Here is a 27,942-nt window from a genome sequence, read left to right as displayed (position 1 = left end):
CAGGACCAATGGTCCACCAGCGGCAATCTGAGAGGTGTGAGGCGCCACGTGTCTGGGGTGCGTCCAGGACTCCTGCTGTAAGAAGTAATACACAGAACATCAGGAAAAGTTAGATTATTTATTTGTGAAGAAGGATAAGTTACACACAATCTTCCGGGAGAAGATGACAGTAAAAGGAGCATTTACAGGCGGTATATACACAGAGCACGACGGTAACATAAGGACACTTGTGTGCGGAGCCGCTGGTGGCTACACCGCGCCCATTTCCTCTTCTTGCAGCGCCGCCTCTAATTGGCTCATTTTGTGTTGCAATAACAGTTCACAGTCCACGGTTTTTCCCACCGAGCTTGTGGGACACCTACGGCTGCGACCCGCTCCTTTTCCTTTCCGGCGACGTTTGCGTTGACCAGCGCTGCCATCCTTAAATACCATAGTCCGTCGTAATGGACGCTGACTCGTAAGGATAAGGGTACCACCCTTCATTACTGGCTCCTCAAATATAGTTTCATATTTTCTGTAATGAAGAATGAAGGGAATGGTCAACAGAAGACACAGGAGACCTGCAAGGGCCACCCTAGAGCAACATAGGAGGTCTTCTCCCCATCGTTATCTAAGGTCATCTACAACATTCAATAATTCAGTACAGTTTTGATAGAGACATTTGATGTTCCCTATTCTACTTCATCTCCTATAATCAATTGTTTACGTGGCACAGGTATATCGCGGAAGGAGACCGTGCCGCCGCTGTTACACTACTATGTACCCTTCCTTCTCCTCCTGGTAATCTGGATAAGCCTACTGTACACTCAGGAGGTCTGTGCTGTATTGTCCTGGGATTTGTATTTAGGTCAATGTTTGCTTGTATTTCATATTGTCTATATTTAAATTGTCTTGATTACAAATGTTTCCCTTTCCCCCTTAACCCTTCCTTTTCTGTACCCACCCCACCCACCCCTCCTATTATTCACAAAAAATGTAAAAAATGTAATGATGGGAAAAATACAATAAAAATAAGGTGGCACAACATCTGCTATAGAAACGCAAGCAGGTCATCCACCTCAGGTCCATCCACTCAGCCCCTAACTCCTCAAACCTCTGCCTCAACCACAGATCTTCCACCATCACATACAAGCTATCCATTGTTCTCTGACCCCACCTCCCCTCTCACCAAACCTCTGCCCCAATCACAGAGCAGCTTGTCCGGCTTCCACCATCACACCCAGGCTATCCATTCTTCTCTGACCCCACCGACCCTCTCACCAAACCTCTGCCCCAACCACAGAACGGCTTGTCCGGCTTCCACCATCACACCCAGGCTATCCATTCTTCTCTGACCCCACCGACCCTCTCACCAAACCTCCATCCCAACCACAGAACGGCTTGTCCGGCTTCCACCATCACACCCAGGTGACCCATTCTTCTTTGACCCCACCACCCCTCTCACCAAACCTCCATCCCAACCACAGAACGGCTTGTCCGGCTTCCACCATCACACCCAGGTGACCCATTCTTCTCTGACCCCACCGCCCCTCTCACCAAACCTCCATCCCAACCACAGAACGGCTTGTCCGGCTTCCACCATCACACCCAGGTGACCCATTCTACTCTGACCCCACCGCCCCTCTCACCAAACCTCCATCCCAACCACAGAACGGCTTGTCCGGCTTCCACCATCACACCCAGGTGACCCATTCTTCTCTGACCCCACCGCCCCTCTCACCAAACCTCTGCCCCAACCACAGAGCAGCTTGTCTGGCTTCCACCATCACACCCAGGCTATCCATTCTTCTCTGACCCCACCGACCCTCTCACCAAACCTCCATCCCAACCACAGAACGGCTTGTCCGGCTTCCACCATCACACCCAGGTGACCCATTCTTCTCTGACCCCACCGCCCCTCTCACAAAACCTCCGCCCCAACCACAGAACGGCTTGTCCGGCTTCCACCATCACACACACCCAGACTATCCATTCTTCCCACCCAGGCTATCCATTCTTCTCTGACCCCACCGCCCCTCTCACCAAACCTCTAACCCAACCACAGAGCAGCTTGTCCAGCTTCCACCATCACACCCAGACTATCCATTCTTCCCACCATCACACCCAGACTATCCATTCTTCCCACCGTCACACCCAGGCTATCCATTCTTCCCACCTAGGTGTATCAATGCTCCTCTGACCCCACCTCACAGACTTCCCTCTTATTTGCCTTATTCTCCACATGCTTGCACTCATGTGACAAGTCATTTGCCACCATCCCAGCGCTCTGACCTTTTCTCCGTAGGAGTGTGATAGTTCTTGTTTGTGTAGATCTCTTCCAGGCTAAAGTCCTCTTTATGTAACCTGTAAGAAAGAAAACAAGATCTTGTCTGGTAAATTTCCCAACATGAACTGTTCTATGAACACAAGACTGACGGACCAGAGGAGATGACAGAATGGAGATCCTGACACTGATATCTGGTCAAGACTTTCCGCCACTTATTTTCAAGGAAGGCACCAAAAGAAAAAGCATTGTGCCAAGACACTAAAATAAAAACTTTAACGATGAAAGGGTCAATATAACTCACACATGTGTAATTGAGGGAAATACTGTGTGACCTATACAAAACACACAAACACGTGTGTATGTGTGTCTATGTGTGTGTGCATAGGAGATCCACAGCTTACCCAGGTACCAATGAAAATGAGCATACCTAAAGACGGCACTCGTGAGACTTCTATAGAGACACAACACTGCCAGTTACCACACTTGTGCTTCAACAATTCAGAATACACACATTATATATATATATATATATATATATATATATATATATATATATATATATATATATATATATATATATATAATATATAATATATAATATATATATTATATATATATTATCACACATACATACTGAATGGATATTACAGCTTCTATAGGCAATGCCAGGCATTTATAACCATGATCTACATCATGGGTCAGGCTTTAGTTCTAGATGTACTTGTATTGTGGAGCTGATTTATGGACGTCGCAATTTTAGATGTTGTCAGCTGACTGCATCTCCACCAGTCACAGTGCTCCCTTGCCTCAGCTGACTCAGGCAGCCAATCTGTGACCTGCAGCTATTATGTAAACCATTCCTGTGCACTAGCTAACTGCCAGAGCAATAAGCAAGATTGCTGAAATCTTGGTTCCTGGTCTGCAGCTTACCTGCAGTCTCCCTATGATTCTTGTGTTTTCTACATTGCTGGGTTCCCTCTTTGCAAGATTCAGTGCTGCTGAATTTACTAAGCTACAGATTATTCTTGCGTTTCCAGTGCATCCGTTCAGCGTCAGGGTTCCTAACTACAGTTACCTATCTATCAAGCTCAGTGCAGCCTCCAGATGCACTTCACTGATTACAAGTGTCTTCAGTGTGCTCAGCCTGCTGGAATCTGCTCCGGAATTCTATAGCATAGTTTATATGCCTGCATCTTAGTTCTACTTTGACTCTCACTCCAGATTGTCTTTTCCACCTGTGAGCTTCACCTAATCTACAACTGCTGTTTTCAAGTACTGCAGAGTTCAGCTCATATCTGTTACTGTAATAGCCAGTTACATTCTTCCCTTGGTCTGAAGCATCACCGGTTCCAGCCTGGTCTGAAGCATCACCGGTTCCAGCCTGGTCTGAAGCATCACCGGTTCCAGCCTGGTCTGAAGCATCACCGGTTCCAGCCTGGTCTGAAGCATCACCGGTTCCAGCCTGGTCTGAAGCATCACCGGTTCCAGCCTAGTCTAAAGCATCACCGGTTCCAGCCTAGTCTAAAGCATCACCGGTTCCAGCCTAGTCTAAAGCATCACCGGTTCCAGCCTGGTCTGAAGCATCACCGGTTCCAGCCTGGTCTGAAGCATCACCGGTTCCAGCCTGGTCTGAAGCATCACCGGTTCCAGCCTGGTTCTGAAGCATCACCGGTTCCAGCCTGGTTCTGAAGCATCACCGGTTCCAGCCTGGTTCTGAAGCATCACCGGTTCTAGCCTAATTCTGAAGCATCACCGGTTCTAGCCTAGTTCTGAAGCATCACCGGTTCCAGCCTGGTCATCTAACTTGCCTTGGCCCTAGAGTCTTCTCCAGCAGTAGCATCATTAAAGTGGTTAGCTGATCTCATACAACTTCATCTATATAGCCCAGTGGTCTCAGACCCTGTGCACACAGACTCCAAAGAATCCAGACAGGATAGAGCTTGACAACCACCTGGTCAATCCAGGATTAAATGGGTTTTTTTCACCCAAGTCACAGCCAACACCAGTCAGACCCCTGAAACTCCAAAACGGATTCTGAGAATGGCCTTGCACTTTCTTGTCAGTGTTATCTTTTAATGCAGCATAATTAGTAGTGGCGATGACAGCGGAATTAGGGACATTCACTATAGGAGCTTCCACTTTTCCTGTTCATGTCAGCAAATAGATGAGAATGAAAAAAGGGCAGAAAACCAAAAAGTTGCTCATTAGTGATCTCTGCCTCTCGTCTAAGGAGTCTCGTAGACCATGTGATTGGTAAGGGATCCTCCTTCCAATAAGACTAGTTCTCCAATTCTGGCGCCGGGACCTCTCATTTCTGGGAAAACCCTCTATAATCCGAGTCTCCCAGAAAACTCGCCTGGTTAGAGGCCTGACATTTTCTGGTCCGGGGCACTAGTGTTATTGTTCTCAATATTAGGGGTCCCCTGAAGGACAGAAGGTATAAAATACTGGGAAGGGGGCACGAGTGAGCTGCCACCCACACGAGTAAGTTCCACAATAGCATTGTGCAGGCCCACCTCGTTATTGGCCTCAAAAGCTGCATACCGAGCACCTGATTATGTTGCCTTCCATGCACAGTAGGTAAACACCCAAAACCTGCGTTGGAATGGTCTCCTTTCTCAGAAGCGGGGAAGCACAGACTGACACACATAAACCTGTACAGATACAATGCCGATACACTCTAAAGAAGAAAAACGTAGACCATGAGCACAGGTGAAAGCCACCACAGAGACATGCATACAGACGCTAAGCCTGAACTTTATCTCAGCGCTGTAGCAGTTACATTTCCCCGCAGTGACGGTAATCAGACACACCGGCGCTGTAGCAGAACATTTCCCCGCAGTGACGGTTATCAGACACACCGGCGGTGTAGCAGAACATTTCCCCGCAGTGACGGTAATCAGACACACCGGCGCTGTAGCAGTTACATTTCCCTGCAGTGACGGTAATCAGACACACCGGCGCTGTAGCAGTTACATTTCCCCGCAGTGACGGTAATCAGACACACCGGCGCTGTAGCAGTTACATTTCCCCGTAGTGACTAATCAGACACACCGGGGCTGTAGCAGTTACATTTCCCCGCAGTGACGGTAATCAGACACACCGGCGCTGTAGCAGTTACATTTCCCCGCAGTGACGGTAATCAGACACACCGGGGCTGTAGCAGTTACATTTCCCCGCAGTGACGGTAATCAGACACACCGGCGCTGTAGCGGTTACATTTCCCCGCAGTGACGGTAATCAGACACACCGCCGCTGTAGCAGTTACATTTCCCCGCAGTGACGGTAATCAGACACACCGGCGCTGTAGCGGTTACATTTCCCCGCAGTGACGGTAATCAGACACACCGGGGCTGTAGCAGTTACATTTCCCCGCAGTGACGGTAATCAGACACACCGGGGCTGTAGCAGTTACATTTCCCCGCAGTGACGGTAATCAGACACACCGGGGCTGTAGCAGTTACAATTCCCCGCAGTGACGGTAATCAGACACACCGGGGCTGTAGCAGTTACATTTCCCCGCAGTGACGGTAATCAGACACACCGGCGCTGTAGCAGTTACATTTCCCCGCAGTGACTGTAATCAGACACACCGGCGCTGTAGCAGTTACATTTCCCCGCAGTGACTGTAATCAGACACACCGGCGCTGTAGCAGTTACATTTCCCCGCAGTGACGGTAATCAGACACACCGGCGCTGTAGCAGTTATATTTCCCCGCAGTGACTGTAATCAGACACACCGGGGCTGTAGCAGTTACATTTCCCCGCAGTGACGGTAATCAGACACACCGGGGCTGTAGCAGTTACATTTCCCCGCAGTGACGGTAATCAGACACACCGGCGCTGTAGCAGTTACATAACTCCGCAGTGACTGTAATCAGACACACCGGCGCTGTAGCGGTTACATTTCCCTGCAGTGATGGTAATCAGACACACCGGCGCTGTAGCAGTTACATTTCCCCGCAGTGACGGTAATCAGACACACCGGGGCTGTAGCAGTTATATTTCCCCGCAGTGACTGTAATCAGACACACCGGGGCTGTAGCAGTTACATTTCCCCGCAGTGACGGTAATCAGACACACCGGCGGTGTAGCAGAACATTTCCCCGCAGTGACGGTAATCAGACACACCGGCGCTGTAGCAGTTACATTTCCCCGCAGTGACGGTAATCAGACACACCGGGGCTGTAGCAGTTACATTTCCCCGCAGTGACGGTAATCAGACACACCGGCGCTGTAGCAGTTACATTTCCCCGCAGTGACGGTAATCAGACACACCGGCGCTGTAGCAGTTACATTTCCCCGCAGTGACGGTAATCAGACACACCGGCGCTGTAGCAGTTACATTTCCCCGCAGTGACGGTAATCAGACACACCGGCGCTGTAGCAGTTACATTTCCCCGCAGTGACGGTAATCAGACACACCGGCGCTGTAGCAGTTACATTTCCCCGCAGTGACGGTAATCAGACACACCGGCGCTGTAGCAGTTACATTTCCCCGCAGTGACGGTAATCAGACACACCGGCGCTGTAGCAGTTACATTTCCCCGCAGTGACGGTAATCAGACACACCGGGGCTGTAGCAGTTACATATCCCAGCAGTGACGGTAATCAGACACACCGGCGCTGTAGCAGTTACATTTCCCCGCAGTGACGGTAATCAGACACACCGGCGCTGTAGCAGTTACATTTCCCCGCAGTGACGGTAATCAGACACACCGGCGCTGTAGCAGTTACATATCCCCGCAGTGACGGTAATCAGACACACCGGCGCTGTAGCAGTTACATTTCCCCGCAGTGACGGTAATCAGACACACCGGCGCTGTAGCAGTTACATTTCCCCGCAGTGATGGTAATCAGACACACCGGGGCTGTAGCGGTTACATTTCCCCGCAGTGACTAATCAGACACACCGGCGCTGTAGCAGTTACATTTCCCCGCAGTGACGGTAATCAGACACACCGGCGCTGTAGCAGTTACATTTCCCCGCAGTGACGGTAATCAGACACACCGGCGCTGTAGCAGTTACATTTCCCCGCAGTGACGGTAATCAGACACACCGGCGCTGTAGCAGTTACATTTCCCCGCAGTGATGGTAATCAGACACACCGGGGCTGTAGCGGTTACATTTCCCCGCAGTGACTAATCAGACACACCGGCGCTGTAGCAGTTACATTTCCCCGCAGTGACGGTAATCAGACACACCGGCGCTGTAGCAGTTACATTTCCCCGCAGTGACGGTAATCAGACACACCAGCGCTGTAGCAGTTACATTTCCCCGCAGTGACGGTAATCAGACACACCGGGGCTGTAGCAGTTACATTTCCCCGCAGTGACGGTAATCAGACACACCGGGGCTGTAGCAGTTACATTTCCCAGCAGTGACTAATCAGACACACCGGGGCTGTAGCAGTTACATTTCCCAGCAGTGACGGTAATCAGACACACCGGCGCTGTAGCAGTTACATAACTCCGCAGTGACGGTAATCAGACACACCGGCGCTGTAGCAGTTACATTTCCCAGCAGTGACGGTAATCAGACACACCGGCGCTGTAGCAGTTACATAACTCCGCAGTGACGGTAATCAGACACACCGGCGCTGTAGCAGTTACATTTCCCCGCAGTGATGGTAATCAGACACACCGGCGCTGTAGCAGTTACATTTCCCAGCAGTGACGGTAATCAGACACACCGGCGCTGTAGCAGTTACATTTCCCAGCAGTGACGGTAATCAGACACACCGGCGCTGTAGCAGTTACATTTCCCAGCAGTGACGGTAATCAGACACACCGGGGCTGTAGCAGTTACATTTCCCCGCAGTGACGGTAATCAGACACACCGGGGCTGTAGCAGTTACATTTCCCCGCAGTGATGGTAATCAGACACACCGGCGCTGTAGCAGTTACATTTCCCAGCAGTGACGGTAATCAGACACACCGGCGCTGTAGCAGTTACATTTCCCCGCAGTGACGGTAATCAGACACACCGGCGCTGTAGCAGTTACATTTCCCCGCAGTGACGGTAATCAGACACACCGGCGCTGTAGCGGTTACATTTCCCCGCAGTGACGATAATCAGACACACCGCCGCTGTAGCAGTTACATTTCCCAGCAGTGACTAATCAGACACACCGGCGCTGTAGCAGTTACATTTCCCCGCAGTGACGGTAATCAGACACACCGGCGCTGTAGCAGTTACATTTCCCCGCAGTGACGGTAATCAGACACACCGGCGCTGTAGCAGTTACATTTCCCAGCAGTGACGGTAATCAGACACACCGGGGCTGTAGCAGTTACATTTCCCCGCAGTGACTGTAATCAGACACACCGGGGCTGTAGCAGTTACATTTCCCCGCAGTGACGGTAATCAGACACACCGGGGCTGTAGCAGTTACATTTCCCAGCAGTGACTAATCAGACACACCGGGGCTGTAGCAGTTACATTTCCCCGCAGTGACTAATCAGACACACCGGGGCTGTAGCAGTTACATTTCCCCGCAGTGACAGTAATCAGACACACCGGCGCTGTAGCAGTTACATTTCCCAGCAGTGACGGTAATCAGACACACCGGCGCTGTAGCAGTTACATTTCCCCGCAGAGACGGTAATCAGACACACCGGCGCTGTAGCAGTTACATTTCCCCGCAGTGACGGTAATCAGACACACCGGCGCTGTAGCAGTTACATTTCCCCGCAGTGACGGTAATCAGACACACCGGCGCTGTAGCAGTTACATTTCCCCGCAGTGACGGTAATCAGACACACCGGGGCTGTAGCAGTTACATAACTCCGCAGTGACGGTAATCAGACACACCGGCGCTGTAGCAGTTACATTTCCCCGCAGTGACTGTAATCAGACACACCGGCGCTGTAGCAGTTACATTTCCCCGCAGTGATGGTAATCAGACACACCGGCGCTGTAGCAGTTACATTTCCCCGCAGTGACGGTAATCAGACACACCGGCGCTGTAGCAGTTACATTTCCCCGCAGTGACGGTAATCAGACACACCAGCGCTGTAGCAGTTACATATCCCAGCAGTGACGGTAATCAGACACACCGGCGCTGTAGCAGTTACATTTCCCCGCAGTGACGGTAATCAGACACACCGGGGCTGTAGCAGTTACATTTCCCAGCAGTGATGGTAATCAGACACACCGGGGCTGTAGCAGTTACATATCCCAGCAGTGACGGTAATCAGACACACCGGGGCTGTAGCAGTTACATTTCCCAGCAGTGACGGTAATCAGACACAGCGGCGCTGTAGCGGTTACATAACTCCGCAGTGACGGTAATCAGACACACCGGCGCTGTAGCAGTTACATATCCCAGCAGTGACGGTAATCAGACACACCGGGGCTGTAGCAGTTACATTTCCCAGCAGTGACGGTAATCAGACACACCGGGGCTGTAGCAGTTACATTTCCCAGCAGTGACGGTAATCAGACACACCGGGGCTGCAGCAGTTACATTTCCCAGCAGTGACGGTAATCAGACACACCGGGGCTGCAGCAGTTACATTTCCCAGCAGTGACGGTAATCAGACACACCGGGGCTGCAGCAGTTACATTTCCCAGCAGTGACGGTAATCAGACACACCGGGGCTGTAGCAGTTACATTTCCCCGCAGTGACGGTAATCAGACACACCGGCGCTGTAGCAGTTACATTTCCCCGCAGTGACAGTAATCAGACACACCGGCGCTGTAGCAGTTACATTTCCCCGCAGTGACGGTAATCAGACACACCGGCGCTGTAGCAGTTACATTTCCCCGCAGTGACGGTAATCAGACACACCGGCGCTGTAGCAGTTACATTTCCCCGCAGTGACAGTAATCAGACACACCGGCGCTGTAGCAGTTACATTTCCCCGCAGTGACGGTAATCAGACACACCGGGGCTGTAGCAGTTACATTTCCCCGCAGTGACGGTAATCAGACACACCGGCGCTGTAGCAGTTACATTTCCCCGCAGTGACGGTAATCAGACACACCGGCGCTGTAGCAGTTACATTTCCCCGCAGTGACGGTAATCAGACACACCGGCGCTGTAGCAGTTACATTTCCCCGCAGTGACGGTAATCAGACACACCGGGGCTGTAGCAGTTACATTTCCCAGCAGTGACGGTAATCAGACACACCGGCGCTGTAGCAGTTAAATTTCCCCGCAGTGACGGTAATCAGACACACCGGCGCTGTAGCAGTTACATTTCCCCGCAGTGACTGTAATCAGACACACCGGTGCTGTAGCAGTTACATTTCCCCGCAGTGACGGTAATCAGACACACCGGCGCTGTAGCAGTTACATTTCCCCGCAGTGACGGTAATCAGACACACCGGGGCTGTAGCAGTTGCATTTCCCCGCAGTGACGGTAATCAGACACACCGGCGCTGTAGCAGTTACATTTCCCCGCAGTGACGGTAATCAGACACACCGGGGCTGTAGCAGTTACATTTCCCCGCAGTGACGGTAATCAGACACACCGGCGCTGTAGCAGTTACATTTCCCAGCAGTGATGGTAATCAGACACACCGGGGCTGTAGCAGTTACATATCCCAGCAGTGACGGTAATCAGACACACCGGGGCTGTAGCAGTTACATTTCCCAGCAGTGACGGTAATCAGACACAGCGGCGCTGTAGCAGTTACATAACTCCGCAGTGACGGTAATCAGACACACCGGCGCTGTAGCAGTTACATATCCCAGCAGTGACGGTAATCAGACACACCGGGGCTGTAGCAGTTACATTTCCCAGCAGTGACGGTAATCAGACACACCGGCGCTGTAGCAGTTACATTTCCCCGCAGTGACGGTAATCAGACACACCGGCGCTGTAGCAGTTACATTACTCCGCAGTGACGGTAATCAGACACACCGGCGCTGTAGCAGTTACATTTCCCCGCAGTGACTGTAATCAGACACACCGGGGCTGTAGCAGTTACATTTCCCCGCAGTGACGGTAATCAGACACACCGGGGCTGTAGCAGTTACATTTCCCCGCAGTGACGGTAATCAGACACACCGGCGCTGTAGCGGTTACATTTCCCCGCAGTGACGGTAATCAGACACACCGGCGCTGTAGCAGTTACATTTCCCAGCAGTGACTAATCAGACACACCGGCGCTGTAGCAGTTACATTTCCCCGCAGTGACGGTAATCAGACACACCGGCGCTGTAGCAGTTACATTTCCCCGCAGTGACGGTAATCAGACACACCGGCGCTGTAGCAGTTACATTTCCCCGCAGTGACTGTAATCAGACACACCGGCGCTGTAGCAGTTACATTTCCCCGCAGTGACGGTAATCAGACACACCGGGGCTGTAGCAGTTACATTTCCCCGCAGTGACGGTAATCAGACACACCGGCGCTGTAGCAGTTACATTTCCCCGCAGTGATGGTAATCAGACACACCGGGGCTGTAGCAGTTACATTTCCCAGCAGTGACGGTAATCAGACACACCGGGGCTGTAGCAGTTACATTTCCCAGCAGTGACTGTAATCAGACACACCGGTGCTGTAGCAGTTACATTTCCCCGCAGTGACGGTAATCAGACACACCGGCGCTGTAGCAGTTACATTTCCCCGCAGTGACGGTAATCAGACACACCGGGGCTGTAGCGGTTACATTTCCCCGCAGTGACGGTAATCAGACACACCGGCGCTGTAGCAGTTACATTTCCCAGCAGTGACGGTAATCAGACACAGCGGCGCTGTAGCGGTTACATAACTCCGCAGTGACGGTAATCAGACACACCGGCGCTGTAGCAGTTACATTTCCCAGCAGTGACGGTAATCAGACACACCGGCGCTGTAGCAGTTACATTTCCCCGCAGTGACGGTAATCAGACACACCGGCGCTGTAGCAGTTACATATCCCAGCAGTGACGGTAATCAGACACACCGGGGCTGTAGCAGTTACATTTCCCAGCAGTGACGGTAATCAGACACACCGGCGCTGTAGCAGTTACATTTCCCCGCAGTGACGGTAATCAGACACACCGGCGCTGTAGCAGTTACATTACTCCGCAGTGACGGTAATCAGACACACCGGCGCTGTAGCAGTTACATTTCCCCGCAGTGACTGTAATCAGACACACCGGGGCTGTAGCAGTTACATTTCCCCGCAGTGACGGTAATCAGACACACCGGCGCTGTAGCAGTTACATTTCCCAGCAGTGACTAATCAGACACACCGGCGCTGTAGCAGTTACATTTCCCCGCAGTGACGGTAATCAGACACACCGGCGCTGTAGCAGTTACATTTCCCCGCAGTGACGGTAATCAGACACACCGGCGCTGTAGCAGTTACATTTCCCCGCAGTGACTGTAATCAGACACACCGGCGCTGTAGCAGTTACATTTCCCCGCAGTGACGGTAATCAGACACACCGGGGCTGTAGCAGTTACATTTCCCCGCAGTGACGGTAATCAGACACACCGGCGCTGTAGCAGTTACATTTCCCCGCAGTGATGGTAATCAGACACACCGGGGCTGTAGCAGTTACATTTCCCAGCAGTGACGGTAATCAGACACACCGGGGCTGTAGCAGTTACATTTCCCAGCAGTGACTGTAATCAGACACACCGGTGCTGTAGCAGTTACATTTCCCCGCAGTGACGGTAATCAGACACACCGGCGCTGTAGCAGTTACATTTCCCCGCAGTGACGGTAATCAGACACACCGGGGCTGTAGCGGTTACATTTCCCCGCAGTGACGGTAATCAGACACACCGGCGCTGTAGCAGTTACATTTCCCCGCAGTGACAGTAATCAGACACACCGGCGCTGTAGCAGTTACATTTCCCAGCAGTGACGGTAATCAGACACACCGGGGCTGTAGCAGTTACATTTCCCCGCAGTGACGGTAATCAGACACACCGGCGCTGTAGCAGTTACATTTCCCCGCAGTGACAGTAATCAGACACACCGGCGCTGTAGCAGTTACATTTCCCCGCAGTGACGGTAATCAGACACACCGGCGCTGTAGCAGTTACATTTCCCCGCAGTGACAGTAATCAGACACACCGGCGCTGTAGCAGTTACATTTCCCAGCAGTGACGGTAATCAGACACACAGGCGCTGTAGCAGTTACATTTCCCCGCAGTGACGGTAATCAGACACACCGGGGCTGTAGCAGTTACATTTCCCAGCAGTGACGGTAATCAGACACACCGGGGCTGTAGCAGTTACATTTCCCAGCAGTGACGGTAATCAGACACACCGGCGCTGTAGCAGTTACATTTCCCCGCAGTGACGGTAATCAGACACACCGGGGCTGTAGCAGTTACATTTCCCCGCAGTGACGGTAATCAGACACACCGGCGCTGTAGCAGTTACATTTCCCAGCAGTGATGGTAATCAGACACACCGGGGCTGTAGCAGTTACATATCCCAGCAGTGACGGTAATCAGACACACCGGGGCTGTAGCAGTTACATTTCCCAGCAGTGACGGTAATCAGACACAGCGGCGCTGTAGCGGTTACATAACTCCGCAGTGACGGTAATCAGACACACCGGGGCTGTAGCAGTTACATATCCCAGCAGTGACGGTAATCAGACACACCGGGGCTGTAGCAGTTACATTTCCCAGCAGTGACGGTAATCAGACACACCGGGGCTGTAGCAGTTACATTTCCCAGCAGTGACGGTAATCAGACACACCGGCGCTGTAGCAGTTACATTTCCCCGCAGTGACGGTAATCAGACACACCGGGGCTGTAGCAGTTACATTTCCCCGCAGTGACGGTAATCAGACACACCGGCGCTGTAGCAGTTACATTTCCCAGCAGTGATGGTAATCAGACACACCGGGGCTGTAGCAGTTACATATCCCAGCAGTGACGGTAATCAGACACACCGGGGCTGTAGCAGTTACATTTCCCAGCAGTGACGGTAATCAGACACAGCGGCGCTGTAGCGGTTACATAACTCCGCAGTGACGGTAATCAGACACACCGGGGCTGTAGCAGTTACATATCCCAGCAGTGACGGTAATCAGACACACCGGGGCTGTAGCAGTTACATTTCCCAGCAGTGACGGTAATCAGACACACCGGGGCTGTAGCAGTTACATTTCCCCGCAGCGACGGTAATCAGACACACCGGCGCTGTAGCAGTTACATTTCCCAGCAGTGACGGTAATCAGACACACCGGGGCTGTAGCAGTTACATTTCCCAGCAGTGACGGTAATCAGACACACCGGGGCTGTAGCAGTTACATTTCCCAGCAGTGACGGTAATCAGACACACAGGCGCTGTAGCAGTTACATTTCCCCGCAGTGACGGTAATCAGACACACCGGGGCTGTAGCAGTTACATTTCCCAGCAGTGACGGTAATCAGACACACCGGGGCTGTAGCAGTTACATTTCCCAGCAGTGACGGTAATCAGACACACCGGCGCTGTAGCAGTTACATTTCCCAGCAGTGACGGTAATCAGACACACCGGCGCTATAGCAGTTACATTACTCCGCAGTGACGGTAATCAGACACACCGGGGCTGTAGCAGTTACATTTCCCTGCAGTGACGGTAATCAGACACACCGGCGCTGTAGCAGTTACATTTCCCCGCAGTGACGGTAATCAGACACACCGGCGCTGTAGCAGTTACATTTCCCCGCAGTGACGGTAATCAGACACACCGGGGCTGTAGCAGTTACATTTCCCAGCAGTGACGGTAATCAGACACACCGGGGCTGTAGCAGTTACATTTCCCCGTAGTGACGGTAATCAGACACACCGGGGCTGTAGCAGTTACATTTCCCCGCAGTGATGGTAATCAGACACACCGGGGCTGTAGCAGTTACATTTCCCCGTAGTGACGGTAATCAGACACACCGGCGCTGTAGCAGTTACATTTCCCCGCAGTGACGGTAATCAGACACACCGGCGCTGTAGCAGTTACATTTCCCCGCAGTGACGGTAATCAGACACACCGGGGCTGTAGCAGTTACATTTCCCCGCAGTGACTGTAATCAGACACACCGGCGCTGTAGCAGTTACATTTCCCCGCAGTGACAGTAATCAGACACACCGGCGCTGTAGCAGTTACATTTCCCCGCAGTGACGGTAATCAGACACACCGGTGCTGTAGCAGTTACATTTCCCCGCAGTGACGGTAATCAGACACACCGGCGCTGTAGCAGTTACATTTCCCAGCAGTGACGGTAATCAGACACACCGGGGCTGTAGCAGTTACATTTCCCAGCAGTGACAGTAATCAGACACACCGGGGCTGTAGCAGTTACATTTCCCAGCAGTGACAGTAATCAGACACACCGGGGCTGTAGCAGTTACATTTCCCAGCAGTGACAGTAATCAGACACACCGGCGCTATAGCAGTTACATTACTCCGCAGTGACGGTAATCAGACACACCGGGGCTGTAGCAGTTACATTTCCCTGCAGTGACGGTAATCAGACACACCGGCGCTGTAGCAGTTACATTTCCCCGCAGTGACAGTAATCAGACACACCGGCGCTGTAGCAGTTACATTTCCCCGCAGTGACGGTAATCAGACACACCGGCGCTGTAGCAGTTACATTTCCCCGCAGTGACAGTAATCAGACACACCGGCGCTGTAGCAGTTACATTTCCCCGCAGTGACGGTAATCAGACACACCGGCGCTGTAGCAGTTACATTTCCCCGCAGTGACGGTAATCAGACACACCGGGGCTGTAGCAGTTACATTTCCCAGCAGTGACGGTAATCAGACACACCGGCGCTGTAGCAGTTACATTTCCCAGCAGTGACGGTAATCAGACACACCGGCGCTGTAGCAGTTACATTTCCCCGCAGTGACGGTAATCAGACACACCGGCGCTGTAGCAGTTACATTTCCCCGCAGTGACGGTAATCAGACACACCGGCGCTGTAGCAGTTACATTTCCCAGCAGTGATGGTAATCAGACACACCGGGGCTGTAGCAGTTACATTTCCCCGCAGTGACGGTAATCAGACACACCGGCGCTGTAGCAGTTACATATCCCAGCAGTGACGGTAATCAGACACAGCGGCGCTGTAGCGGTTACATAACTCCGCAGTGACGGTAATCAGACACACCGGCGCTGTAGCAGTTACATATCCCAGCAGTGACGGTAATCAGACACACCGGCGCTGTAGCAGTTACATATCCCAGCAGTGACGGTAATCAGACACACCGGGGCTGTAGCAGTTACATATCCCAGCAGTGACTGTAATCAGACACACCGGGGCTGTAGCAGTTACATTACTCCGCAGTGACGGTAATCAGACACACCGGCGCTGTAGCAGTTACATTTCCCAGCAGTGACGGTAATCAGACACACCGGCGCTGTAGCAGTTACATTTCCCAGCAGTGACAGTAATCAGACACACCGGGGCTGTAGCAGTTACATTTCCCAGCAGTGACGGTAATCAGACACACCGGGGCTGTAGCAGTTACATTTCCCCGCAGTGACGGTAATCAGACACACCGGCGCTGTAGCAGTTACATTTCCCCGCAGTGACGGTAATCAGACACAGCGGCGCTGTAGCAGTTACATTTCCCAGCAGTGACGGTAATCAGACACACCGGGGCTGTAGCAGTTACATTTCCCAGCAGTGACGGTAATCAGACACACCGGGGCTGTAGCGGTTACATAACTCCGCAGTGACGGTAATCAGACACACCGGCGCTGTAGCAGTTACATATCCCAGCAGTGACGGTAATCAGACACACCGGGGCTGTAGCAGTTACATTTCCCAGCAGTGACGGTAATCAGACACACCGGGGCTGTAGCAGTTACATTTCCCAGCAGTGACGGTAATCAGACACACCGGCGCTGTAGCAGTTACATTTCCCTGCAGTGACGGTAATCAGACACACCGGGGCTGTAGCAGTTACATTTCCCAGCAGTGACGGTAATCAGACACACCGGCGCTGTAGCAGTTACATTTCCCTGCAGTGACGGTAATCAGACACACCGGCGCTGTAGCAGTTACATTTCCCTGCAGTGACGGTAATCAGACACACCGGGGCTGTAGCAGTTACATTTCCCAGCAGTGACGGTAATCAGACACACCGGCGCTGTAGCAGTTACATTACTCCGCAGTGACGGTAATCAGACACACCGGCGCTGTAGCAGTTACATTTCCCAGCAGTGACGGTAATCAGACACACCGGCGCTGTAGCAGTTACATTTCCCCGCAGTGACGGTAATCAGACACACCGGCGCTGTAGCAGTTACATTTCCCCGCAGTGACGGTAATCAGACACACCGGGGCTGTAGCAGTTACATTTCCCCGCAGTGACAGTAATCAGACACACCGGCGCTGTAGCAGTTACATTTCCCCGCAGTGACGGTAATCAGACACACCGGCGCTGTAGCAGTTACATTTCCCAGCAGTGATGGTAATCAGACACACCGGGGCTGTAGCGGTTACATAACTCCGCAGTGACGGTAATCAGACACACCGGCGCTGTAGCAGTTACATATCCCAGCAGTGACGGTAATCAGACACACCGGGGCTGTAGCAGTTACATTTCCCAGCAGTGACGGTAATCAGACACACCGGGGCTGTAGCAGTTACATTTCCCAGCAGTGACGGTAATCAGACACACCGGCGCTGTAGCAGTTACATTTCCCAGCAGTGACGGTAATCAGACACACCGGCGCTGTAGCAGTTACATTACTCCGCAGTGACGGTAATCAGACACACCGGCGCTGTAGCAGTTACATTTCCCAGCAGTGACGGTAATCAGACACACCGGCGCTGTAGCAGTTACATTTCCCCGCAGTGACGGTAATCAGACACACCGGCGCTGTAGCAGTTACATTTCCCCGCAGTGACGGTAATCAGACACACCGGGGCTGTAGCAGTTACATTTCCCCGCAGTGACAGTAATCAGACACACCGGCGCTGTAGCAGTTACATTTCCCCGCAGTGACGGTAATCAGACACACCGGCGCTGTAGCAGTTACATTTCCCCGCAGTGACTGTAATCAGACACACCGGGGCTGTAGCAGTTACATATCCCAGCAGTGACGGTAATCAGACACACCGGGGCTGTAGCAGTTACATTTCCCAGCAGTGACGGTAATCAGACACAGCGGCGCTGTAGCGGTTACATAACTCCGCAGTGACGGTAATCAGACACACCGGCGCTGTAGCAGTTACATATCCCAGCAGTGACGGTAATCAGACACACCGGGGCTGTAGCAGTTACATTACTCCGCAGTGACGGTAATCAGACACACCGGGGCTGTAGCAGTTACATTTCCCAGCAGTGATGGTAATCAGACACACCGGCGCTGTAGCAGTTACATTTCCCCGCAGTGACGGTAATCAGACACACCGGCGCTGTAGCAGTTACATTTCCCCGCAGTGATGGTAATCAGACACACCGGCGCTGTAGCAGTTACATTTCCCCGCAGTGACGGTAATCAGACACACCGGGGCTGTAGCAGTTACATTTCCCCGCAGTGACGGTAATCAGACACACCGGCGCTGTAGCAGTTACATTTCCCCGCAGTGACGGTAATCAGACACACCGGGGCTTAGCAGTTACATTTCCCCGCAGTGACGGTAATCAGACACACCGGGGCTTAGCAGTTACATTTCCCCGCAGTGACGGTAATCAGACACACCGGGGCTTAGCAGTTACATTTCCCAGCAGTGACAGTAATCAGACACACCGGCGCTGTAGCAGTTACATTTCCCCGCAGTGACGGTAATCAGACACACCGGTGCTGTAGCAGTTACATTTCCCAGCAGTGACGGTAATCAGACACACCGGGGCTTAGCAGTTACATTTCCCAGCAGTGACAGTAATCAGACACACCGGGGCTTAGCAGTTACATTTCCCTGCAGTGACGGTAATCAGACACACCGGCGCTGTAGCAGTTACATTTCCCCGCAGTGACGGTAATCAGACACACCGGTGCTGTAGCAGTTACATTTCCCCGCAGTGACGGTAATCAGACACACCGGGGCTTAGCAGTTACATTTCCCAGCAGTGACAGTAATCAGACACACCGGCGCTGTAGCAGTTACATTTCCCCGCAGTGACGGTAATCAGACACACCGGTGCTGTAGCAGTTACATTTCCCAGCAGTGACGGTAATCAGACACACCGGGGCTTAGCAGTTACATTTCCCAGCAGTGACAGTAATCAGACACACCGGGGCTTAGCAGTTACATTTCCCAGCAGTGACAGTAATCAGACACACCGGGGCTTAGCAGTTACATTTCCCAGCAGTGACAGTAATCAGACACACCGGGGCTGTAGCAGTTACATTTCCCCGCAGTGACGGTAATCAGACACACCGGGGCTTAGCAGTTACATTTCCCAGCAGTGACAGTAATCAGACACACCGGGGCTTAGCAGTTACATTTCCCCGCAGTGACGGTAATCAGACACACCGGTGCTGTAGCAGTTACATTTCCCCGCAGTGACGGTAATCAGACACACCGGCGCTGTAGCAGTTACATTTCCCCGCAGTGACGGTAATCAGACACACCGGGGCTGTAGCAGTTACATTTCCCCGCAGTGACGGTAATCAGACACACCGGGGCTGTAGCAGTTACATTTCCCAGCAGTGACGGTAATCAGACACACCGGCGCTGTAGCAGTTACATTTCCCAGCAGTGACGGTAATCAGACACACCGGGGCTGTAGCAGTTACAATTTTTACCAAACAAAAACTAGAAAAAAAAAAAACAATTGTGATTTATAGATACACCATTTTAAAACGGTAATTCCGACCTGATAGTAGCTGTGCTAAATTTATCACAGCTACGATTACTTACACTGACATGCAGGGGGACGCCCAGCACAGGGCTAGTCTGCCCCGCATGTCAGGCCGCCCCTCCCCACCCCCCACAAGTAAAAAAGCATCGGCTTTTGTACTTGAAGATTACCTCCCGGCCAGCGCAGCTCCTGAGGCTGGCCGGGAGTTACTCGTTGCTGCCCTGGGTCGCAGCGGCTGCTTGCGACGTCACGCAGCCGCTACGGTCCGCTCCACACACGGTCCATCCACTCCTGCGTTGGCCGGACCGCACCCACAAAACGGCGGCCACACGCCATCGTGCCGCCCCCTCCCGCCCAGTGACCGCCTCTGCCAGTCAATCAGGCAGAGGCGATCGCAAGGCATGGCGACAGCCATGCACCGGCGCAGTTCTGACATGATCGCTGCAAAGAACTGCAGCGAGCGATCCGGTCAGAATGACCCCCATAATCTTTGTTGTTTACGTTAAAACATCACAAACTAGTCTGTGAAATATAACCGTGAAAGTGAAATTTGTTTAAAAATTATCCGCACCGTACGAGTCCAGGGACTGACCATATAAATCTATTATTAGGCTGCATATATTCTCTGGGGGGAATTCAATTATTATCACGCCCCAATCTCCCGTGTAAAGTGATGGGAGTTCGCAGGGGCGATATCCAACAGATTCCCCCTATCGCTTCCACTACTGCCTTTACGTGGCTAAACCCGACCAAAGTGCTGGGTGCGATCGCGAAGAATGCCGTTTGAGCGCCCAAACGGGTCACTTTTCACGCATTTCAGCTCGCCACGCCTGGGTGGTGCGAGATGAATTGCAGACGCTGGCAGCCATCGCTCCCTAATGGAGCTACAATTGAATAGCTCCATCTGGGCTCATCTAGTAGCTACCGGCGCGATATGAATTGAATTCCGCTCTCTATATAGTGTTTATTAAATCAGTCGATACATTTCTATCACAAATATATTTGTACCTTCAGCGTCTAAATTATATATATTATTTGCTATCTTATCCAATTGTGAAGCTCCACATTTCTCCGTTCACGAGGAGTCTGACATAACAGGCACATCCATAGTCTGCGCCAGCCAGAATGTTATGAGCGAGACATCATTATAAACGTGTGACAGGTCTGTCTGTCCTCAACGCCTCTCTCTGACAGGCTGAGCCCTCATGTAAATATAAAGAGTCATGTCAGAAGGATGGTGTGGAGCTCTGTACAGCCGACGTACGTTTCACACAGTGACTGCTCTATCGGGGACAGGGAACTAGAAGACGGCTGACATCTGATATATGCTGTGAATACACTCCCTCTTAGTAAATACTTACACAAACACATGCATATGGGGACACAGAAAGTCACACTGAAGTGACAGCAAATGGGCTGTAATTTCATGGTATAAAACAGTATCCTGAATAACAACGGAAAGTGCCCCAACACCCTCCGGAGACCGCGCTGTGATCCTATGACAGATGAACAGTCACACAGCACATTTATGGGTGATGTCATCTGGATAATATTCAGAATTCAGATATAAAACGTAATAATAAAATAAGAATACAATAGATACAAAGTATATATGTGTAACACACAAACAGCAACCAGGCGCTTAATTAAATTTAATTAATATATCATCAATTAATTATTCTTAAGCTGCAATACAGAGCTACTGACTTGGGGTCTTCAAGTCAGAATAATTAACACAGGTGGTCCCTGTGCTGATTCCCAAAGCTGCTTTACCAATTAGCTCCCTGCGCTATTTATTATGGTATGGCTGATGTTCAAATGATCAAACTACAAATTTTACTATATTTCATATGTTTTAATACACCGGTCTAAAATATCATAAACAATGTAAAACAATAACAATCAGTATTATCAAAAATACTATAGACTTAACACAAGGAGGTGGAGCCAAGCTACTATATGCCCAGTTCTCGTAATGGACAAATAGTTTTAACTATATTTCGGTCCGCATATTAAACTTATTAAAATGTACATTCATTTATTTCTGTAACCCATGTAGGGATATGAGTTCCTTAAATGCTTTTTAAAGATGAACAATGTTCCATATTCAACTGCTCATCAGCAAAGACAGAAATAAAGCAACCGTTTTGGTGCTGCTTGCAAGCACCCAGGTCCCGGTCTCTCTCCTCTCAATTGCTGACGGGCTATTGTTGGTGGCGATGAACAGCAATATTGGTAGGTTCAAGAAGAATATATGGGTCCAAAATCCACACTTCTGACGCGTTTCTTGGATAAAGCTTCTGTAAAAGGAGCGAAACGCGTCAGAAGTGTGGATTTTGGACCCATATATTCTTCTTGAACTTACCAATATATATATATATATATATATATATATATTTTTTTTTTATCCCAATAACCGGCACTCCGTTATCAATGGCAACTGCCCCGGTGCCTCTCCTTGCTGCATGCAGAGATATACCTTGTACTCGGGTGGCACTCGGGGGGACTTATTCAATAGAAATAATCACAGAGACAGCGCTCCTCAGATGCGGTGTTATATATATATATATATATATATATATATATATATATATATATATATATATATATATATATATATACACATATACACATATACACATACATACATACATATATATAAAAAAAAAATATATAAAATATTAGACGCTGAAGTGTACACATCTATTTGCTGATGTAATAATACACACATCACGTACAGCCTAGTATTAGATGTACATGGTCAGTCCCGGACTCGTGCTGGTTTCTCTGCTTCCGCACATTCTCTATGTTATATTTCACAGACTGTTCTATTTTGTGATGTTTTAATGTAAACATTAAAAGGTTATTGTGGCCGGACCGCACTAGTGGCCACACGTGTAATGGCGGCCGTGGCACTGAAGGGGTTAACCTGCAGTGCCCGGCGCCATATTCAAGGTCAATGGGCGCTTAGCGCCACTTTTAAACTGTGCACTGGTGCTAGGCTCCATCTTTAAATGTATTGTGGGTGCTAGACACCGGGTATTTATGTTTAATACTGTGTTTTCCCCATGTTATATGTAATGCTCTAGGCACCAGGTATTTATGTGTAATACTGTGTTTTCACCAATGTTATATTTAATGCTCTAGGCACAGTTGTAAGATTGCACATTTACATTGCAGCAAATGCCAGCACTTAGAAGGAATGTGTAAGCTGTGTTGGTATAAAATGCATTTACGTTTGAGGACAAATGGCTTGGAAGCTTCTCACCTAGGAATTGAGATGCTGATGACCCTGGCACCTGGAAAGGGGTGTATAGACAAGCCATTTCTTTGAGATTGAGATGTGTCTCTGTGTAACTTTATAGACACATGCAGGTGAAAGGATTTGTTTGCTGTCTTCTCTGAATATTGTGTGAACTGGTTTTGCATGGAGACACAAGTTGCTGCTAAATCAGATTGTGTTTTATGAATGCAAACTAGTGGGTTTCGTGTAACAACAGTTTGATGTAAGATTTCTTAGGCTGCATTATGTGTGATGCAGATTATGTGTAATTTACAGTATAAGAACGTTGTCTGTGTGTGAGAGGGTGAATGCAATTGAAATGCAAGTTACATTTACATGTGTGAAAGAGACAGGAACATGATAATCAGATTGTGTTGGGGAAAGCCACTGGTTATATATGAAGAGGAGCAGGAATGTGCTTTATCTAATTCTTATCTTTTGAAATGTAACTTGTATTTATTTATATTTTGTGCGATAACCTGATTGGTTGGAGAAGACAGGGAGGGCTTACCCCCCTGTGGTACTGTGTGTAGAGCTGAGATAAAAAGAGGAAGCCTGTGAGCTCCAGAGTGTATTATACCAACTACATTCTGCTGGAACATCTTGCTGTACTGCTGAGCCTTTTTGAAGGCTGTATTTGGGCAAATAAAGATCTTCTGCCTAAAGACGACGCTTCATCTTGTGACCTGCAGGCCTATGCAAAACATAGCCCCATTCTTCGGCTGTCCCAGGAGCACCCCAATGTCTCTAAGTTCCGCCTTCCGCCAGCTACCGGTAGAGGACTAGTGGGGATTCGTCAATACCACACAGGTGTGGTAACGCAGTGTGTCGGCACATACAGAGCAGAACCGTGGTTCCAAACGCCACGGCAGGTTAGGAGTTTGGTGGTGGCAGCATAAACCCGCCCACAGCGCAGTGGGTGGAGTCAGTAACAGGCGGTTACTGACGGTAAGTGGGAATCCCTTATGTGTTCAGGTCCCGTGTTACCTAACCTTCCATTCTGTGCACTGGGGACGGAACGCGAAAGCGGTGAGTGCTTTCGTACGAAAGGCGTCCGGTCACAGTTATATTTTAATATAACGCATCTATAAATCACCTGTGTGTGTGTTTATTGTTGTCAGTGATAGCGCACCCTGTCACACTGGCAGTACACAGTCACACTGGCAGTACACAATACCATTGTACAGTGCACACAGCAGCTTATTTCCCGGAAGCTTACCGCACACGTTTCGGAAGGCCCAGCGGCGTTAGGTTCCCTTCTTGTTTTATGGCTCTTTTCCGTATCTGAATGTTGGAGACTTTACTCTCTTTGGCACAATGGAAAATCTCCGGTATCTGGGTGGAAAATAAAGACAGATAGTTACACAGAATATTGCCATCATCACAACCTCTACAGGAAGCCTCCTTCTTCCTTCTTCTCACCTTGACCTCAGAATCAGGAAGAGGTTCCTCTGCTACCTGGTCTTCACCTTCACTGAGGCCCTGCTCTCTCACTCTACCGCTGTCCGGACAGAGGCTGGGTGGTGACCTCTCATTGTGGACGGAACTGGATGGATGGGATCAAAACACACGGGTGTGGAGACAGACTATGAGGGCTGGGTGCAAGGAACACTGAAACACGGAAAGAGACCAACCACAACAAAGGCCAGAGACACGGACAGCAAGAGACAGCACAACAAACGGCAAAAACCGTGACAGCAAGAGACACCACAACAAAGGGCAGACAGTGATAGCAAGTAGTGGACGACAACAAAGGGCACAGACACCAGGAGAAAGTTTTCCATTCTCCCTGCGACGCCCTTCCTCCCAATCCCCCTCTGCCGAGAATCGCCCTATCTCACAATCCCCCTCTGCCGAATATCGCCCTACCTCACAATCCCCCTCTGCCGAATATCGCCCTACCTCGCAATCCCCCTCTGCCGAATAACGCCCTTCCTTACAGTCCCCCTCTGCCAAATATCGCCCTTCCCCATAATCCCCCTCTGTTGAACAACGCCCTTCCTCACAATCCCCCTCTGCCGAATAACGCCCTTCCCCACAATCCCCCTCTGCCGAATAACGCCCTTCCCCACAATCTCCTTCTGCCGAATAACGCACTTCCCCACAATCCCCCTCCCCCCGAATAACGCCCTTCTTGGCACTCCCCCTCTCCTGAATAATGCTCTTCTTGGCACTCCCCCTCTCCTGAATAACGCTCTTCTTGGCACTCCCCATCTCCTGAATAACGCCCTTCTTGGCAATCCCCCTCCACTGAATAACGCCCTTCCTCGCAATCCCCCTCTCCTGAATAACGCTTTTCTTGGCAACCCCCCTCCCCCGAATAACGCCCTCCTCTTTCATCTAACACCAGGAGCTTTAGTGGTCAGGACATTTCAGGGATGAGAAGCTATCCTGGAAGAAGAACGATATCTTTGCGGAATACTAATGGACCACAGATGTAGAGCACGGCGTGCTGGTGGCAGGTCCACGACAGATTTCTTACCCAGGTGTATGTTGTGGTACAGTTCCCTGCCGCAGGAGAAAGGGATGCTTCTCTTTCCTAAGACAGGTGAAGAAGACGGGAGACTGACTCCGGCATTCCTCTACAGTGCCCAGACTGTGCCGCCGCTGCCGCCTTCTACCGGAACACGGCTCACTTCTCTTCTCCACGGTATCCAAGCTGCGTCTCCGCACGTGTTGCGTCAGAGGTAGCGAGGAAACAGACCGGCAGCGCTGGATGGGTGGACGGGAAATGTCTAGCTGAAAGGCAGGGGTTACAGGTTTATCCTCCTCTGTCCCTTCTCCATCGCTAAGAAAGTCTGATGCGGAGCATACAGGGGTCCAAGAACTGCCATCTTCCGTGCACAATTCGTCGGCAGGATGACCAATGTTCTGGGAATGATCCACCAGATGTTCTGGATCCCCCTGTTGGACACTGTTCTCCGATTCCTGTGGGTCCCTTCGGCTCTTAATAGGAGTGAGAAAGATCTCGGCAAAGCTCTCTAACTTCGAGCGCACGCTGTGAAAGAGGGGAACCAAACCCCACTTGGGCACTTTAGGGGACGAAAGAGTGGGCGGCTGAAGATAGTCCTTTGTAGATGAGTGGGTGATGATGGAAGCGCCTGCCAACAGAAAAGACTGTCCGTAATGCAAAAGTGGAAAACAGCAAGGAAAAATCCCAAACAGCATACGCCCCACACAAAGCATACGCCACTGGATATAAAACACAAGCCACAATTAGCATAAACCAGTGGACATAAAATCACGACACTGCGCTTCACTTTTTACAGCCTTATTCCAAACTGGAATAAATTAAATTTTTCCCCTCAAAATTTTACACACAATACCCCATAATGACGTGAATAAAGTTTTTTTGAGACTTTTGCAAATTTATTAAAAAATAAAAAACTAAGAAATCACATGTACATAAGTATTCACAACCTTTGTTCAATACTTTGTTGATGCACCTTTGGCAGCAATTACAGCCTCAAGTCTTTTTGAATATGATGCCACAAGCTTGGCACACCTATATTTAGGCAGTTTCGCCCATTCCTCTTTGCAGCACCTCTCAAGCTCCATCAGGTTGGATGGGAAGCATCGGTGCACAGCCATTTTCAGATCTCTCCAGTGATGTTCAATCGGATTCAAGTATGGGCTCTGGCTGGGCCACTCACATTCACAGAGTTGTCCTGAAGCCACTCCTTTCATATCTTGGCTGTGTGCTTAGGGTCGTTGTTCTGCTGAAAGATGAACCGTCGCCCCAGTCTGAGGTCAAGAACGCTCTGGAGCAGGTTTTCATCCAGGATGTCTCTGTACATTGCTGCATTCATCTTTCCCTCTATCCCGACTAGTCTCCTAGTTCCTGCTGCTGAAAAAAATCCCCACAGCATGATGCTGCCACCATCATGCTTCGTTGTAGGGATGGTATTGGCCTGGTGATGAGTGGTGCCTGGTTTCCTCCAAACATGACGCCTGGCATTCACGCCAAAGAGTCCAATCTTTGTCTCATCAGACCAGAGAATTTTGTTTCTCATGGTCAGAGAGTCCTTCAGGTGCATTTTGGCAAACTCCAGGCGGGCTGCCGTGTGCTTTTTACTAAGGAGTGGCTTCCGTCTGGCCACTCTACCATACAGGCCTGATTGGCGGATTGCTGCAGAGATGGTTGTCCTTCTGAAAGGTTCTCCTCTCTCCACAGAGGAATGCTGTAGATCAGACAGAGTGACCATCGGGTTCTTGGTCACCTCCCTGACTAGGGCCCTTCTCCCTCAATCGCTTAGTTTAGATGGATGGCCAGCTCTAGGAAGAGTCCTGGTGGTTCTGAACTTCTTCCATTTACGGATGATGGAGGCCACTGTGCTCATTTGGACCTTCAAAAGCAGCAGATATTTTTCTGTACCCTTCCCCAGATTTGTGCCTCAAGACAATCCTGTCTCGGAGGTCTACAGACAATTCCTTTGATTTCATGCTTGGTTTGTGCTCAGACATGCACTGTCAAGTGTGGGACCTTATATAGACGGGTGTGTGCCTTTCCATATCATATCCAATCAACTGAATTTACCACAGGTGGACTCCAATTAAGCTGTAGGAACATCTCAAATATAATCTGTGGAAATAGGCTGCACCTGAGCTCAATTTTGAGTTCCATGGCAAAGGCTGTGAATACTTATGTACATTTGATTTCTTAGGTTTTCATTTTTTTTAAT

General features: G+C 50.4%; 1 protein-coding gene across 1 annotated transcript; it reads right to left on the bottom strand.

Moving 5' to 3' along the window:
* Positions 1-104: 104 nt before the first annotated feature.
* PRR14 (proline rich 14) lies at positions 105-27,884 on the bottom strand. Its single transcript, XM_063933031.1, has 6 exons — positions 27,798-27,884; positions 25,743-26,452; positions 24,683-24,806; positions 24,480-24,595; positions 2,272-2,343; positions 105-514 (listed from the first exon to the last, which is right to left on the bottom strand). The coding sequence occupies exons 1-6, from the start codon at positions 27,882-27,884 to the stop codon at positions 250-252; spliced, it is 1,374 nt and encodes a 457-aa protein (XP_063789101.1). The 3' UTR covers positions 105-249.
* Positions 27,885-27,942: the final 58 nt, after the last annotated feature.

The sequence above is a fragment of the Pseudophryne corroboree genome, chromosome 7 (genome assembly GCF_028390025.1).
Source record: "Pseudophryne corroboree isolate aPseCor3 chromosome 7, aPseCor3.hap2, whole genome shotgun sequence".
In the NCBI taxonomy this organism is placed as follows: Eukaryota; Metazoa; Chordata; class Amphibia; order Anura; family Myobatrachidae; genus Pseudophryne; species Pseudophryne corroboree.
This window is presented reverse-complemented; position numbering and strand designations above follow the sequence as displayed.